We start from the raw sequence: 17,495 nt of genomic DNA on the forward strand, positions 1-17,495 counted from the left end.
TACTGGTTGGAGCATAGACTTGGATTACTGTGATATTGAATGGTTTGCCTTGGAAACAGAGATCATTCTGTTGTTTTTGAGACTGCATCCATGTACTGCATTTTGGACTTTTGTTGACTATGATGGCTACTCCATTTCTTGGAAGGGATCTTGCCCACAATAGTAGATATAATGGTCATCTGAGTTAAATTCACCCATTCCAGTCCATTTTAGGTCGCTGATTCCTAAAATGTCGATGTTCACTCTTGCCATCTCCTGTTTGACCACTTCTAATTTGCCTTGATTCATGGACCTGACATTCCAGGTTCCTATGCAGTATTGCTCTTTACAGCATCAGACATTACTTCCATCACCAGTCACATCCACAGCTCGGTGTTGTTTTGCTTTGGCTCCATCTCTTCATGTTTTCTTTCTTTAGGCTTTAGGCTTTGAAAAAGGTCTAATTCATTTTTTAGTACATGGGGGCATTAAAGCAGGCAGGAGTGGTGTTTCTGTTTTTTCTGTTTATTTTCTTTTCCTCTCTTCGTTACCTGTCCTTGAGGTGGATTTTGATGTGAGTGCTTTTCCCTACAGACTTTAGATTACTAACTGAAAGTCTTTCTTCCCCTTCAACCATCCTGTATGGTGAGTCTGTCACCTCTTTGCTGACTTTTTGTTGTTGTTTTGTTTACTGACTGTTAACAAGGTCATAACTGGAATGACCGAGGTATAGAGACTTGTGTGAGGCCCTAGTTTTTGATGATCACAGTGAGTGAAGTGAAAGTCACTCAGTTGTGTCCGACTCTTTGTGACCCCATAGACTGTAGCTCACCAGGTTCCTCCGTCCGTGGGATTCTCCAGGCAAGAATGCTGGAGTGGGTTGCCATGCCCTTCTCCTAGTGATCGCAGTAGCTAACCTTTACTAAATACTTTCTATGGGTTGGGCACTGTGCATAGGTCTTTAAATACATTAACTTAGCATATTGGTAGGAGTTAAGAGGTAGGGTTCAAGTGAGTTTGAGTCCTGGCTCCTCCACTTAATAGCTTCATGAATTTGGGCCCACTTAATTCTCTTAAATGCCTTAGCCTCCTCATCTGTAAAGTGAGGAGAATAATACTACTGCCTCATAGAGTGACTGAAAAGTAACTTTTATGTAAAGTACTCAGTGTCATTTACTCAATAAACACTTAATGTTAACTCTTGTTAGTATTAATCTTCATATCAATGTAAGAGGCAGGGATTTTACAATGGACCAAACAGGTTCAAAGAAATTAGATAAACTTGCCTAAGATAACATATGCATATATGAAAACCAGCTTCAATTGCATGCCTGATTCTAGCCCGTTTTCTTAACCACTGGACTCTCTTCATCCCTGTAGAAAGGGAGTGAGGCTAACTGATAAACTTAGCCTTTGTCAAACTGAAATACATGGTCAGTGTCTTCATCACTGGACAAAAGTATTGCAACAGTGTCTGGCTGATGACTGTTTCTGCAAAACCTTGGCTATGTACATATACTGTCATTGGAGAACATCGGAATCCCAAAGGAAGTGAATTTAAATTTGTACGTGTATTATGCATAAAACTTTAATGTGAGACAGAATGCATATGTCTCATACAGACTCATAAAAATTTCCTGTAACCACAAGAAGAATAAACGTTATGCTGATATTTAATCTATTACAGATTCTGTTCTGTATTAAGCTAGCCAAGGGTGACTTGGTTTAGATGGTATGATAATATTCTCCTCTAAGCATTTCCTAATACTTTCTCCTTCCACAGTAGTAATAGGGAATTTGGTGTATTATAAGGTAAGACCTGAAATCTGCCTCCTTTCTCTTGCTGTTTATTACCATTTCAAACAAGCAGTGCATAACTTTGGATAGTTAATATTGAGCTCCCTTTTCTGTCATAACTATACTAATTTTTCTGACTACGCAGGGGAGGAGGGCAATTAAGTATGTTAACTCTCTTGATTTATTTTTAGTTGGAAATTCTCCCCCCCCACCCCCCCCGCCTCTTTTTTATTTAAGTGTTGTGAATTTGGGTATTGGAGTTGCTAACTGAAAATGAAAGGTGGTGACAAGAGGGTTCGAGGGGGTTTGGGATTGACTCGTACACACTGCTATATTTAAAATAGATAACAAACAGAGCTCTACTGTTACAGCACAGAGATCTCTCCTCAGTACTGTTTAATAACCTAAATGGGGAGGGAGTTTGAAAAAGAATAGATACATGTATTATATCACTGAATCCCTTTGCTGTACACCTGAAACTGATACAGCATAGTTAATTAACTGTACTCCGATATAAAATAAAAAATTTTAAAAAGAAATGGAGGATTAAGAGAGAAGGGAACAAGAATTACTTTAGCAATATCTAAACTTGAAAAACATGCATTATTTTAATAAAAGGAAATTATATGCTGGCTCACAGTGAAGCCTGTCAGAGTGCTTGATTTTGTAAAGTGTTAATAAAAGATCTCTGGCTCCCTGGAGGGCCTTGGAGTTAGGTCTTGAGCAGGTTTTACTTTATATGTTGAGTCTTATGAGACCTAAGACTTGGGGGGAAAGGTATTTATTTTTTTATTTTTAGTGAGGTATAATTGATTTTCAATATTAGTTTCAGGTATATAGCATAGGGATTCAAAATTTTTATGTATTATATTCCATTTAAAGTTACTATAAAATATTGCCTATATTCCCTCCTTGCTGTATAGTATATCCTTGTAGCTTATTTATTTTATAGACAATAAATTTGTACTTTTTAATCCCCTTAATTCTGTCTTGCCCATCCCCCTTTCCCTTTACTCATTGGCAACCACTAGTTTGTTCTCTGTATATGTTGAGTCTGTTTCGTTTTTGTTGTTATGATGTTCATTCATTTATTTTTTAGACTCTGTATATAAGTGAAATCATATAGTATTTGTCTTCTTCTCTGAGTTAACCATATTATCCTCCAAGTCCATCCATGTTTTTGCAAATAGCAAAGTTTCTTTTTTTTTAAAGTAACTGAGTAGTATTCCATTGTATGTGTATTTCATCATGTTTTCAGTCTTCCTGGACCCAAAAGATTGGAATCATTCAGGTAAGGGAAAGGTAATAGACTGGTTATGCGTAGGGACAAGTAGGGCAGTGCTTAAGGGCTTGAGTTAGGCTGCAAGGTTTCACACTTTACCTCAACCTTTCACCAGCTCCCTAACTTTAGGCAGGTTACCGAGCCTGTGCCTCTGGTTCTTATTTCTGTAAGTGGCCATAATAGTTATATCTGCATCATTGATTTGTAAATGCATACTGATTCAGAAATGTTAAATATGAATTTTAGAACTTTAGAACTATGGAATCATTTATTCATTAGTTTCTGCTTTCTCATGTTGCTCCTACACCTAATCTCACAATTTCATCCCTGGACTTATTTTAGCTCTCCTTCAATGTCTTCCTTGCAAAGTAGCCTTTGTAATACTTGCTCCCAAGCATTACTTTGCACATCTTCCTACCCAACTCTTAGCTGTAATATACCCACATCAAGCCGACCTCTTCTATTGCTTACCATTGTCCTGTAACAGGGCCTAAATCCTGGTCTTCAGCATCATCCATTTTCTGGTTAACCTGCCAGTTAATCTCTTTCTTTTCTCTACATGAACCTTTCGTTATTCTAGTGAAGCTCCTTTACACATTGTTCACTGAACTTACCGTACACCGTATATTGTATGAGAGGAAGGACACATTCCTCCCCTGCCCGTGTTGTTCTTTCATGGTTTAAGTTCCTTCTTTCCGGGCCAGGTCAGGTACCCCTCCTGAAGAAAGTCATTTATGACCACTTTCAGAAACCAGGACTTTCTGTCAGAAATTCGGAGATCAGAGACGCATTATATTACATATGGGTCACATCATTCATGACTGCTTTTCTGGTTTTTCCCTTTATGGATTCCCTCCTACCCTTTAAAATGCATTGTAAGGCCCGGGAGACAGAGGTGGGTTTGCTGTTTTTCTTTTCTAATGCCTCAATTCCCCAGTGTTTCTGTACTCAGTGGGTACTCAGTGGACGTTTTTTGATATGTTATAAAGTTGGTTTCTGTATATGACATGTGTACATGTACCTAACATTTTAATTAAAGGTACTTCCTCACCAGAAGTAAAATGAAATTAAATTTGCCACTCACCTATGAAATAATCTGAAAACCAATTTTCAAAATAGTAGCCCTTATACTTTCCAAAATTGGATTTCAGCATTAACAGTTCCTAATAAATAATCAGTGATTGACATAGTAATAAAAATGATTCAACACTTGTACAAAACAAGAACAGAGTTGAGCAGTGTGCTTTGTGTGAAAATGTATGTGGTGTTGGCCCTTCCTTGTCATTGAGAAAACCAGTCCCCTAGGCCTAAGGGAAATTCCCAGGACCACAGATCCAGGTGGATTGCTGGGGCAGGCCTCCCTCTCCATCTTAGCACCACATTGCTAGTTTTGCGTTACCGTTTTCCACAAGCAGATAATTAATTTCATGTCTTAATAATAATTTAAAGGATGGTATTATTTGTAGATTTTATGTTGCTGCTTAAACATTTTAATTTAAAAAATGAGGCACTGTATTGGGTTTGACACATTAAAGTAGGAAGAAAGTTCTGAGACTCTGGGCAGGAGAGAGTTTAGCTTCTAATTATACCCAGGACTTCACAAATTATCTGAGGATCTTCAAGGATAGTGGCAGTCCTATCCGTTGAAGGAGGGAACAGCTACCCACTCCAGTATTCTGGTCTGGAGAATTCCATGGACAGAGGAGCCTGGCAGGCTACAGTCCATGGGGTTGCACAGAGTCAGACATGACTGAGCAACTTTCACTGTAATCCTGAAGTCTGCGAGCAGGCTCTGTAACTGATTGGCATCCTGTGGGATGGGGACTCAGTTAAGCACAGGAGGTGCTTTCTTCCTTTCCCCTGTATTTGTAACTTTTCACAGGGTTATAAAGCCAAAGTTGAACAGGGCTAAAGAAGGGAGTAAATGGCACAAGTTTATTTTGTACTTTCTCTGTTACAATGGTTATAGGGAGTCTTGAAAGAAATTTTTTAAAAGCTGTTGGCACTGACTCCTTTAAGAACCTGATGAAAGTTGTGGGGTCCTTGCCCTAGAGAAACTTTGCAATAAGGTGAGCTTTGTTTCAAATATCAGAGTAGGTTAGGAGCTTAGTTGTTATCAGAATTAGACTGGAGGAAACAAAAAAGGTATCTGTTAGGGAAGCTGGAAGGAAGGGTAAAGAAGTGTTCTACTTATTAGGTTAATGTGTTTAATTAATGCTGTATACAGTTCTGCTTCATTTCTTTTAAGTGACTCAGTAGAGCAAAATGACTTTCTAAATAAATTGCATGAGCGATGTTTCAGGTTTTGAAACAGGTAATTCAGTTTTTTACTTTCTAAGCCCTGTTCCTGTCTGCCCTCCTTTCCATTGCATCCTGTAATGAGTATCTCTGTTTTGTATTGGGTGCACTTGAGCCCATCCAAAATCACCCTTTGTAGGCATGTTGTAGTCTCATAGGTCCATCTGTATTCTGACTCAGTTTGTATCCATCAGTGATCTTCCCAAGTTTAGCAAACACTATTTTCTCCATTTTAAATTCAGGCCTTCTCTATACATCTGTCTCAGATATTCTTAATCCTAAGTAAGCTAACTCTCTTTCCAATTTCTTTCTACTCTTTTTTTGTGTATATTATTTATAGCACCTTTTACATTTCACAGTTAATAACCTGCAAATATCCACAGTTCAGTTTATTTAGTCCCTGGATTTAGTCAGTTTTGGTTAGCAAAATAGAAAATTAAATGCATTATTGTAACAGGTTGCGATTATCTTTTACAGTTGAAGTCTTTTATCTTTTGGATTATAGGAAATGGTTTAGACTAAACAGTCTAATGCTTAGTAAATTGTCTCTTTTGACATTTAAAAATTCATTTCCTTTGAGATTATTTTCAGATACTTAGATTAAAATAAACTGCTGATTGAAGCTATAATTGGTTTATAGGTAATCTAATGTTGGAAAAACGTGAAACTTTATAGCTAAGAAGACAAATTAATAAATTAGCAGTGTTAGGTGAGACGCCTTGGGCTTCTCTGCAGGAGTATTAAGTTTAGTTGGTGCATAATAGCTTTGTAAAGTACTGCTTTGTTTGTTGATCAGAGGCATTTGGGAAATATATAACTGTTAATATTTGAGTAGAATAACTGATTTTCTCGTGGTTGCACACCTGTGTAGAATCCGATTGTGGTGTAATTAGCAAGCATATGGTGACAATGTTTTTGTGTCGGTACTAAGCAGTGTCTAAACTGGTGCTTTACATTTACTTTAGTGTCTCTGTAGGAAGAGCTCAAAGAAGCCCAGTATCTGAGGATTGTCTTAGTGTTGAAGCCTCTCATTCGATTGCTTGTAAATGGCTTGGAGAACTTTTATTATTGAAACATCTTTTTTAACAGTTCTACTATTCCTAGTACTTGGTAGAAAATCAACGTAAGTTCCATTTTCAAGTGGAATAATAGATAAGGGGTTTCTTTCAATGTACATTTTCTTGCAAGGAGAGAATTATTGCCTTTATTATAACAATAAAAAGATCGTTTAGGGAACTCTCTGGTAGTCCAGTAGTCAGGACTCAGTGCTTTCTTTGCTGAGGGCCGGGGTTCAATCCCGGGTCAGGGAACTAAGATACCACAAGCTTGTGAGGTGGGGCCAAAAAAAAAAAGGATAGTTTATAACTCATTGTAAAGTTAGCCACTGCTTTGTTGCTATTACACACTCATGTGACAATACCCCCCTCCCATTTTATTATCCTGTCCTTCCTTAATCTGGTTATTTTATTTCAGATATGTTGCAGCCTTGGTGTTAAGCCTAGGAGCATCTTTGCCAATAATTAGAACTGATTTCTGGGACTTGAGAAGAGTGTTGTGATTAGAAATTGATTTTTCACACTGCTGCTATTACTTTCATAATCTTCTTTCAGCTGTAGCTTAAAATAGATGGTTTAACACATGACTTAGGTACAGTTGTAGATGAGCAAATGAAGAGAAGCATGTATCATTTTCATATTTCTCATACTTTAGCAAAAGTTGTATGTGCAGTTTTAGATGTGGCAAAGGGTATAATTTAATTTTCCTCTTTTCATGTGTAAGCCAAGATACTTTCGGGGTGGAAAAGAAATAGGCTATAAGACTTTCCTTTTTAAAAAAGTATATTTACTCCATAGATCATGATTGAAAGCTGGAGTATAAACCCAATTCCTTCCCCCATCTTCTCATCTCCTCAGAGGAGCCACCCATAAGAGTTGCTTGTGTGTCTTAGAGATTCAGTGACATGCATAAAGACATAGACAGTACATATCGATATGTCCTATTTTCCACTTTTAAACAACTCAAATGGTAGCATGTTATTAACATCTTAGTTTTCTTTTTCCTGTAACAAACAATTTCTTCTAATGGCTAAATAATGCTCCATTGAATGAATTTGGTTTGATATATAGGTTTTTTCCTGGTCTTTTGCTGCTGAAATAGCGTATCTTTTCCCACATGTGTATATGTATCTGTAGGATAAAATTCTGTAAGAGAAATGGCTGGGTCAAAGAGAAATAGTATTTTGCTTAAATTGCTTTCTGTAGAGGATGTATCAATTCACATTGTTTGAAACAAAAGAAGGTGGTTACTATTTGTTTCTGTTCAGTTCAGTTCAGTTGCTGAGTCGTGTCCGACTCTTTGCAACCCCATGAATCGCAGCATGCCAGGCCTCCCTGTCCATCACCAGCTCCTGGAGTTCACTCAGACTCACGTCCATTGAGTCAATGATGCCATCCAGCCATCTCACGCTCTGTCGTCCCCTTCTCCTCCTGCTCTCAATCCCTCCCAGCATCAGAGTCTTTTCCGATGAGTCAACTCTTCGCATGAGGTGGCCAAAGTACTGGAGTTTCAGCTTTAGCATCATTCTCTCCAAAGAAATCCCAAGGCTCATCTCCTTCAGAATGGACTGGTTGGATCTCCTTGCAGTCCAAGGGACCCTCAAGAGTCTTTTCCAACACCACAGTTCAAAAGCATGAATTCTTTGGCACTCAGCTTTCTTCACAGTCCAACTCTCACATCCATACATGACCACTGGAAAAACCATAGCCTTGACTAGATGGACCTTTGTTGTTTCTGTTAGGTTGGTGCAAAAGCGATTGTGGTTTGGGACCCTGAATCGTAGATCATTGTAACTTGGCTCAAGCGCATCTGTATTCATCAGAATAGGAGCCATTACAGTGAGCATACTTTTGCCAATGAGAAAGAAGTCTGTTTATTCCCGTAGCCTAAAAATCCATGGTTTGGAATTCCATGAACTCTTGGAAAGCGTTTCTGCATCCTGCTGGTTGTGGAAGCATTTTTCCTGCAAAAAGTTGTCGAGATGCTTGAAGAAGTGTTAGTCGGTTGGTGAGAGGTCAGGTGAATATGGCAGATGAGGCAAAATGTCGTAGCCCAATTTGTTCAACTTCTGAAGTGTTGGTTGTGTGACGTGTGGTTGGGCATTGTTGCAGAGAAGAATTGGGCCCTATCTGTTGACCAACGCTGGGTTTAGGCAAGGCAGTTTGGGGTGCACCTCATCGATTTGCTTAGGATACTGCTCAGTTGTAATGGTTTCGCCAGGATTCAGAAAGCTATAGTGGATCGGTCAGGCAGCAGACCACCAGTGACCGTGACCCTCTTTTGGGTACATGTTTGGCTTTGGAAAGTGCTTTGGCGCTTCTTTTCAGTCCCACCACTGAGCTGGTCATCACACTTGTCGTATACAGTCCACTTTTCGTCTCCTGTCACAATCCGATTGAGAAATGACTCGTTGTTGTTGCATAGAATAACAGAAGACTGTTTTACATACAGTAATGTGTAGGTTTCAGTGCTGTTCTCTCAGATCACCCCACCATCGCCTTCTCCCACTGAGTCCAAAAGTCTGTTCATTACGTCTGTGTCTCCTTTGCTGCCCTGCATGGAGGATTGTCAGTACCATCTTTCCAGTTTCCATATATGTGCCTTAATATGTGATATTTGTCTTTCTCTTTCTGGCCTACTTCACTCTGTGTAATAGGCTCTAGGTTCATCCACCTCACCAGAACTGGCTCAAATGTGTTCCTTTTTATGGCTGAGTAGTATTCCACTGTGTATATGTACCACAGCTTGTTTATCCATTCATCTGCCAGCGAAGATCTAGGTTGCTTCCATGTCCAAGCTGTCATAAATAGTGCTGCGGTGAACTTTGGGATACATGTGTCTTTTTTTCCTGATGTGTGATGCAGGGCACCCAGAGCTGGTGCTCTGTGACAGTGTGGAGGGATGGGGTGGGGAGGGAGGTGAGAGAGGGGTACAGGATGGAAGGGACAAATGTATGCTTATGGCCAGTTCGTATAGATGTAAGGCAGAAGCCATCATAATATTGTAATTATTCTCCAATTAAAAATTTAAGAAAAGGATAAGAGAAGATGACACTTCAAAAATGTTTTTGTTTTTTTTGTTGTTGTTGTTAATTTGTAGTCAGCTCATGAGGCATGCACTCACTGAGCTTTTTCACCTTTCCAATTTGCTTTAAATGCCAAATGACTGTACTGAGGTTGACATTGAGTTCTTGGGCAGCTTCCTGTGTAGTTGTAAGAGGATCAGCTTCAGTGATGCTCTCAGTGGGTTGTTGTCAATTTCTAGTGGCCGGCCATTTCACTCCTCATCTTCAGGGCTCTTGTCTCCTTTGCAAAACTTCTTGAAACACCACTGGACTGTACATTCATTAGCAGTTCCTTGACTAAGTGGTGGCGTTGATGTTGCGAGTTGTCTCTGCTGCTTTATGACCCATTTTGAACTCAAACAGGAAAATCGCTCAAATATGTTTTTTGTCTAACATCATTTCCATTGCCTAAAATGCATATAAACAGCTAGTAATAATTCATTAGCAAAAAGCATAAAGTGAGAAATGCATATTAAAATGGTGTATAACATAACAGCATTTATTTAAGAATGTATTCCAGTATCAAATGGCAAAGTTCAACAATGCAAAACCATAATTTTGTACCAACCTAATATATCCTTTCAAATCCAAGACTTACTTTCAAAACTTTATCTTATCCATGAAATGTTTTATTTATTTTTTAAAATTAATTTAATTGGAGGCTAATTACTTTACAGTATTATGGTGGTTTTTGCCATACATTGACATGAATCAGCCATGGGTGTACATGTGTTCCCCATCCTGAACCCCCCCAACACCTCCCTCCCCAACCCATACCTCAGGGTCATCCCAGTGTACCAGCCCTGAGCACCCTGTCTCCCATGAAAAGTGTTAATTTGTGATTTATTTTGCAGTATGAATGAATCTTCATTTGTTCAGGAGTAATTTCTTTACCTCTTTGTTGTTTGTTTTGATCTTGGAAATTGTGTTGCAAATATTTTTCCCTTTGTCATTTATTTCTTGATTTAGTTATTTATGTCTGTAGCCAGTTGATTTTGCTGTTTGCATTTAAATTGTTGACCCTGCAAGAATTGATTTTGGCTTCCCTGGTGGCTCAGACGGTAAAGCATCTGCCCGCAATGCAGGAGACGTGGGTTCAGTCGCTGGGTCGGGAAGATCCCCTGGAGAAGGACATGGCAACCCACTCCAGTACTCTTGCCTGGAGAATCCCATGGATGGAGGAGCCTGGCAGACTACAGGCCACAGGGTGGCAAAGAGTCAGACACGACTGAGCTACTTCATTCAGGAATAAGATGGGGTCCAACTCTTTTTTTTTCTGGGGAAATGACAGTTATCACAAATATTTCTTGAATGATTCTTGCTTATCATGCAGTAAACTTTCATATATCTGAACTCTTTATTACTTCATTGTACTCAATGCTTATATCAAATATTTATAATACCTGGGTAGCCCATTACCTTTCTCCACATTTACTCTTTATAAGAAAAACAAAGGTTTTTTTTTTTGCGCTATTTTGTCCTCTTGTTTTTCCACTTGAACTTTAAAATTGGCTTTTTCCTGTGCCATAGAAGTATCAAGGTGTTTTGTTACCATATAAAATTTATAGATTCAGTCTTCTGTTTATTTATAGTCTTTTGGTACCATAACATTTTATTTACATGGCTCTTAATAGATTTAAGTTTATTCCTAGGTATTTTTCTGTTTTATTACAGATGGAATCCTTGCTGATTGTTTTATATTTAATATGAAAGGGCTGTTGGTTTTTGCATATAAATTATAACAGCTTATTGAATTCTATTTCTATTGTGATTTTTCAGGTTATTCTAAATTGGATTGTAAATTGCCAGTTTGTAAATTAATAGAATTCTGTCAGAAGAACTGGAATATCTTCATTATAATTTCATCATTTCTCTGCAGTAGTAAAAGGCCAAATTATAATTTTTAAAAAACAAGCAAACATATCAGAATGAAAACAGTCAATTTGATTATTTTAATGGGCATCGCTTTTATTTTTTATTTGTTCAATATTTTTTGTTTATTTTTGCTTATTTAATGTATTTGTGGGGAGTGGGGGATTGCTTTTAAACATTCAGTTTCATTGAATGGCCCATGTATTGGAGATAAGATCTGGCCAGTGCTGGAGATAATGCCAGACAGACTTTGTCTCTTTGGACCTGTCTTCTAAAGGTGAAGATCATTCTGTGGTTGGCTTCAGTAGTAACCTTTTTTTAAGAATAGCTAAAAATGCTTTAATATGGAACTAAACCATGAGAAATGGGAATTTTACCTTAATTTTGGTCTGAATAGTGCTAATTGAGCTAAAATAAAATAATAGTTAAAATAGTGAGAGAAAGAGTGAGGGAAAAATGATTTTAGATACAAGAAAAAATGTTACATACCATAATTCTAACAAGTTTCAATTTGAAGATGTGCTACATAATTTGTGTAATTTACTGAGACTTTTGTCTCGAATTATAGTTAATGTGGGGGCTTCCCTGGTGGCTCAGACAGTAAAGAATCTGCCTGCAGTGTCAGAGACCTGGTTTTGATTGTTGGGTTGGGAAGATCCCCTGGAGGAGGGCATGGCAACCCACTCCAGTATTCTTGCCTGGAAAGTCCCCGCGGACAGAGGAGCCTGGTGGGCTGCAGTCCATGGGATCGCAGAGACACCGAGCAACCAAGCACGCATAGGCAGTGTGGGCATAGAAGGCGTTTACTGAAGCAGTGCGTCTCAGACTTCACTGTGCATGCCCATCGCTCATTCTCATTCTGTGGGTCTGGAGTGGGCCCTGAGGTTCTTTATTTCTAACCAGTTCTCAGACGATGCTGGTCCCAGACCATGCTTCAAGTAACCAGATGCTAAATGACCATCACTTTGATATGGTTTTCTAGATAATTTGAACCATGTAAACTAAACATTAAACAGATCCCATTGATCAAATGTATCGTTCCTTTTTTTCTATTCCATAGATGGTTTCCCCGCTTATTAGAAATGCTGCATTTACTGACTCGGTGTGGTGTCCTGCCTGCTAGTGCATACACTCTACCTCAAGGAGCACAATGACACTCTGCCACCCTCTTCCTCCCATCCAAATTTCAAATCTGTGACACTTCTATTCATGTAATTTCTTAAGACTGGGTTGTTGTTCTTCACCTGTCTTCACTTCCCATCTTTCAAGATCCACTTCAGATCCTAGTTTTCGGACATCTGTTTCAGCTGCTTTAGCCCACTCTGAACCATCTTTTCTCTAAGCTTTTACTGTCTTTTACAATCAGTGTTTTACTTCTGTCTCTTGGTTTGTTTCCCTAGGTAGATTGTAGACCAACGAAAGGTAAAGGTCTAGCTTGGGGACATTGTGCCTTCCCTTTATGACCTCTTTTCATGGATAGCTAAAAAACAGTTTGGACGCTGTCTCTGAATCTGTAACCTTTGCTCTAAAAACTTGTTTCTATTCCTGTGTTCTTTGTATCAGTGAAGACCAAAGATCTTAGAGTCAAGGGGAAATCCAGTCTTTTAACAAGTGCAGTTGCTTTTACCTCCAAAGCATTTCATGAATCCGTGCTTTTCTCTTCCTCCAGTCTAACCTTACCAGCAGCTTTCATGGACCAGCCTAGGAGGCTGTGAACTAACCTGTTTGCGTCCACTCTGTTGCCCCTTCCAGTCTGTTCTCACCACTGTAGTGTAACTCCAGTCCATCATGTATGCTGGTATCTCCAGAATTGTCTTTCATATGTTGCCTTTCTCTGTCTGCTCCAATTTATAAATCTTATTTTATCCAGGGACAAGTCACTGTGTTTTTCTGACCGAGTCTTCCCTTTACACTTTGCCTGAAAGAAAGTGAAAGTGAGACTCTGTGACCCCGTGGACTATACAGTCCATGGAATTCTCCAGGCCAGAATACTGGAGTGGGTAGCCGTTCCCTTCTCCAGGGGATCTTCCCAACCCAGGAATCGAGCCCAGGTCTCCTGCATTGCAGGCGGATTCTTTACCAGCTGAGCCACTAGGGAAGCCCCACTTTGCCTAGTTAGTCCCTTTTTACCCTTCAGAATAACAAGATTCCTTTACTTGGGAAAATATTCCTTGATGCTTCCCTGGAACCGGAGAGATTTTTGAAGGAAAAACAAAGCAAATCAACAAACCTTTGATGGCATCTCTTTGCTTTCAGCATAAAGCAAGATCGTCACTTGGTCTGGCCTTCTGTCTATGTCTGTTAATCGTTTGTGTGTTATCAGTTGTTAAAATCACTGATGTTTGAGTTCTTTTTGTTCTAGTAGGCCTCTATTAAAAACAAATAGCAAACAAAACCAGCCTACCAAAACTACTTGTTAACAAAGCAGAAAGACATAGATTGGTCCAATCACTTTAAAACACTAGGACTTAAGAGGGGTGAAAATCAGTGTTAATTGGATATAATGGATTTATTTTTAATGATTTTTTGTTTATTTAAAAAAATAAAATCATGCATACAGTGAATATAAAACTATGTCTTTAAATAGGTTTGTTATCATCATTTAAAAGTTAATAGACTTCGTTTTATCACATTCAGGTTTATAGAAAAGTGTTGTGTTTTTATGTTATATCTAATAAGTCATCAAACCTAAGGTTACCTAGATGTTGTCCTGTGTTATTTTCTAAGAGTTTTATAACTTTGAATCTTACATTTAGATCTGTGGTCCATTTTAAATGAATTTTTTTGAAAAGTTTAAGGTCTGTAGATTTCTTTTTCTTTCTCTCAGACATGGATATCCATTTGTTTCAATACCGTTTGTTGAAAAGATTGATCTCTTCATTGAATTGTCTTTGCTCTTTTGTCAAAAGACTGCTTGACTATTTGTGTGTGGGTTTGCTTTTAGATTCTTCCATTGATCTGTTCTTTTACCAGTATTACACTGTCTTGATTACTGTATCTTTTTTGGGGGGGCACTTTTTTTTAATTGAAGGATAATTGCTTTACAGATTTTTGTGGTTTTCTGTCAGACATCAACAAGAATCAGCCATAGGTACACCCATGTCCCCTCCCTCCTGAACTTCCCTCCCCATCCCACCCTTCTAGATTGTCACAGAGCCCCAGTTTGAGTTCTGTCATACAACAAATTCCCATTGGCTATCTGTTCTACACATGGTAATGTAAATTTCCATGTTACTCTCCATACATCTCACCCTCACCCTCCTTCCCTGCCTCCATGTCCATAGGTCTGTTCTCCACCTTTGTTTCTTCATTCCTGCCCTGAAAATAAATTCATCAGTATTGTTTTTCTAGATTCCATATATATGTGTCAGTATACCATATTTATATTTCTCATTCTGACTTCACTCTGTATAATAGGCTCTAGATTTAGTGACTAGTGAAGTTGAATGGAGTTGAATGGAGAGTGCCAGTCTCCAAACTTTATTGGTGTTGTTTTGTAGGTACTTTCTTGAAGAGACCTCTAGTCTTTCCCTTTCTATTGTTTTCCTGTATTTCTTTGCATGGTGACCAAAGCCATCCCCAAGAAAAAGAAATGCAACAAGGCAAAATGGTTGTCTGAGAGGCCTTAGATAAATGATGGGGAAAAAAATTTATATAAATATGGAGAAAGCTACTAGATGCTGGAAAAATCTCTTTTAGAGTAGGCAGATAGTATGGAATTCCAGAATACCAGAATATGCAGAGAACCGGAATAAACTAGAGACGCAGTTAGAAAAGGATGTGTCAGGCAGTGGTCTTGTAGTAAAACACGTGAGTCATGGAGATGAGTGATGCAAGCAATCAGTGCTTCTCATTCTCTCTTCATTCCGCATTTCAGAGTCCCAAAGTCCTGAGATGATAGAGAGTTTGCAAATGTTTACAGGCTATTCCAGTTGGATTTCTTTGCAGTGAAACTTTCTTGTTCCACAGCTCTTGGATAAGCACAAGAATACGGAGAGCATGGTAGAGCTTCTGGACTTGTATCAGATGGAGGACGAAGCCTACAGCAGCCTTGCAGAAGCCACAACTGAACTCTATCAGTATTTGCTGCAGCCATTCCGAGACATGCGAGAACTTGCTATGCTACGAAGACAGCAGATCAAGGTAGTTTTCTTAAAACCTAAAATGTTACCTACCTATTTCGTAGTTCTCAGTCTGGCTGGCTATGCATTTTAATTATTAGAGGAGCTTTTATAAATGTAGATATCTGGTCTGTTGCTCCCAAAGATCCTAGTTAGGTAGTTCTGTGTTACACAGAGCCTGAATACCTCATTTTAAAACCGTCTGAAAAGGTGACTGTGCTGAGTAGGCAGGGTTGAGAGGACATTGTCTAGTCTAGTCCTAGACTTCTTTAGCAGGAGTTTTGGGAACATATGTTTTGGGAGGACCTTTTTAAAAGTTACAAGGCCTTAATGGTAGAGCTTTAAACTTCATGACATTTGATTTTTGTGTGTAAAGTAATACTACATTTTTTGAGGTGAGTGTTAAGGGTTTGGTTTTATAGCTGACCTCAAATCAATGTTGCTGTTTAATTCACATGAAAATATTGCTGAACTAGGATATTAAATTTTTTTTCATAATGAGTTAATTTGGAGCATTATTTAATAAACTTATATGTGAGAAATTACTAATTATTCTGAGAACCTTATGCTTGGGGCAAGAATGAGTGTATATTTGAAAAAATATAACAAAGTAAAGCATGTCTGTGTGTCTTTTTCCCTTTAATGAATCAGCATGGAGCCATACAGACCATCACATAATTGATGTGTTCTCCTTTATTAATAATTTTCAAAAATATGGGCATTTTGGGAAAAAATGGCAGTTTTATCATAAACTTGGCATTTTGGTTAAAGTGATAAATAGTAACTGAGACTTTTTAGGCAGTACAGTTTCCTTCAGTTTTTAAAAATGAACTATAGAATTTTTGCCCATTGAAAACTTGACTGGAAGGCAGGGATGAACTAGAAGACATGGAGGCCCCATCTTCTAAACTGGTTGCAGTGCAGAGCAGACATACTCCATACAGCTGAACATTGACTGTCAGCGTCTAGTGAAGTTTTGCTTTCATATTAATTATTAATATATCATGATTTGTATAGGAGAAGGAAATGGCAACCTACCCCAGTACTCTTGCCGGGAAAATCCTGTGGACAGAGGGGCCTGGTGGGCTGCAGTACATGGGGTCACTAAGAGTCAGACACGACTGAGCAACTTCACTTTCACTTTTTACTTTCATGCATTGGAGAAGGAACTGGCAACCCACTCCAGTGTTCTTGCCTGGAGAATCCCAGGGACAGAAGAGCCTGGTGGGCTGCCATCTATGGGGTCGGACAGAGTCAGACACAACTGAAGTGACTTAGCAGCAGCAGCAGCATAATTTATATTGAGTATTAACATTAGCAAATTGATTGAACCGCCATGTCAGACTCTGTTGTCCGCTAGCATCACTTACTGCTACATTTTTTTCTCCTGGGAAGCAGAATATATGTGAGGAGGAACAGACAATTTTTTTTTACAGACAATATTTTTTAAACTGATAATATTTTCAGAGGTAAAAATGGTTATTTTACTTCATTGGTCCTCTAATGATGTATAATGATGAGCTAGAAAGAGAACAGGAACAAATTTGTGCCAAAAATTCAACTACTTAAACACAATAATGGACACATTTCTTATAGAAATACAAATTGTCAAAATAGGTTCAAAGGAAAATAGAAAAAATTTGGTGGCTCGATATTAACAAAGTTGAATTCATAATTTAAAACCCTGAGGTAAGCATTATCCAGATCAAATGACATTACAGAGAAAAAGAAGACTACAAATGAATATCCCTTATGAATGTGGATGTAATAATTCTTAATGTAATATTGAAAAATAGGATTCAATAATATACCATGACCAGGGTTTATCTCAGAAAGACAAGATTGGTTTAACATTACAAAAAGTAATCAATGTAACTCACAATATTATCAGTAAAGGAAAAAAAATCTGTGTCTCTGGGTGCATAAATGCATTTGATAAAGTTCATTGCCCATCCATGGTAAAATGTCAGCAAACCAGGCAGAGAAGGGAACTTCCTTGACCTGAGAAGAGTGAAAGTGTTAGTCG

The 17,495-nt window shown here is 38.3% G+C and overlaps 1 protein-coding gene across 1 annotated transcript in view; it reads left to right on the forward strand.

Annotated features, from left to right (window-relative positions):
* The window catches only part of JMY (junction mediating and regulatory protein, p53 cofactor), a 76,230-nt gene that overhangs the window by 11,044 nt on the left and 47,691 nt on the right, over window positions 1-17,495 (forward strand). Inside the window, exon 2 of the mRNA XM_042252021.2 lies at window positions 15,318-15,491. Coding sequence (XP_042107955.1) covers window positions 15,318-15,491 — 174 coding nt within the window. The remainder of the gene's footprint in view (window positions 1-15,317; window positions 15,492-17,495) is intronic.

Source organism: Ovis aries, chromosome 7, assembly GCF_016772045.2.
Source record: "Ovis aries strain OAR_USU_Benz2616 breed Rambouillet chromosome 7, ARS-UI_Ramb_v3.0, whole genome shotgun sequence".
Lineage (NCBI taxonomy): Eukaryota > Metazoa > Chordata > Mammalia > Artiodactyla > Bovidae > Ovis > Ovis aries.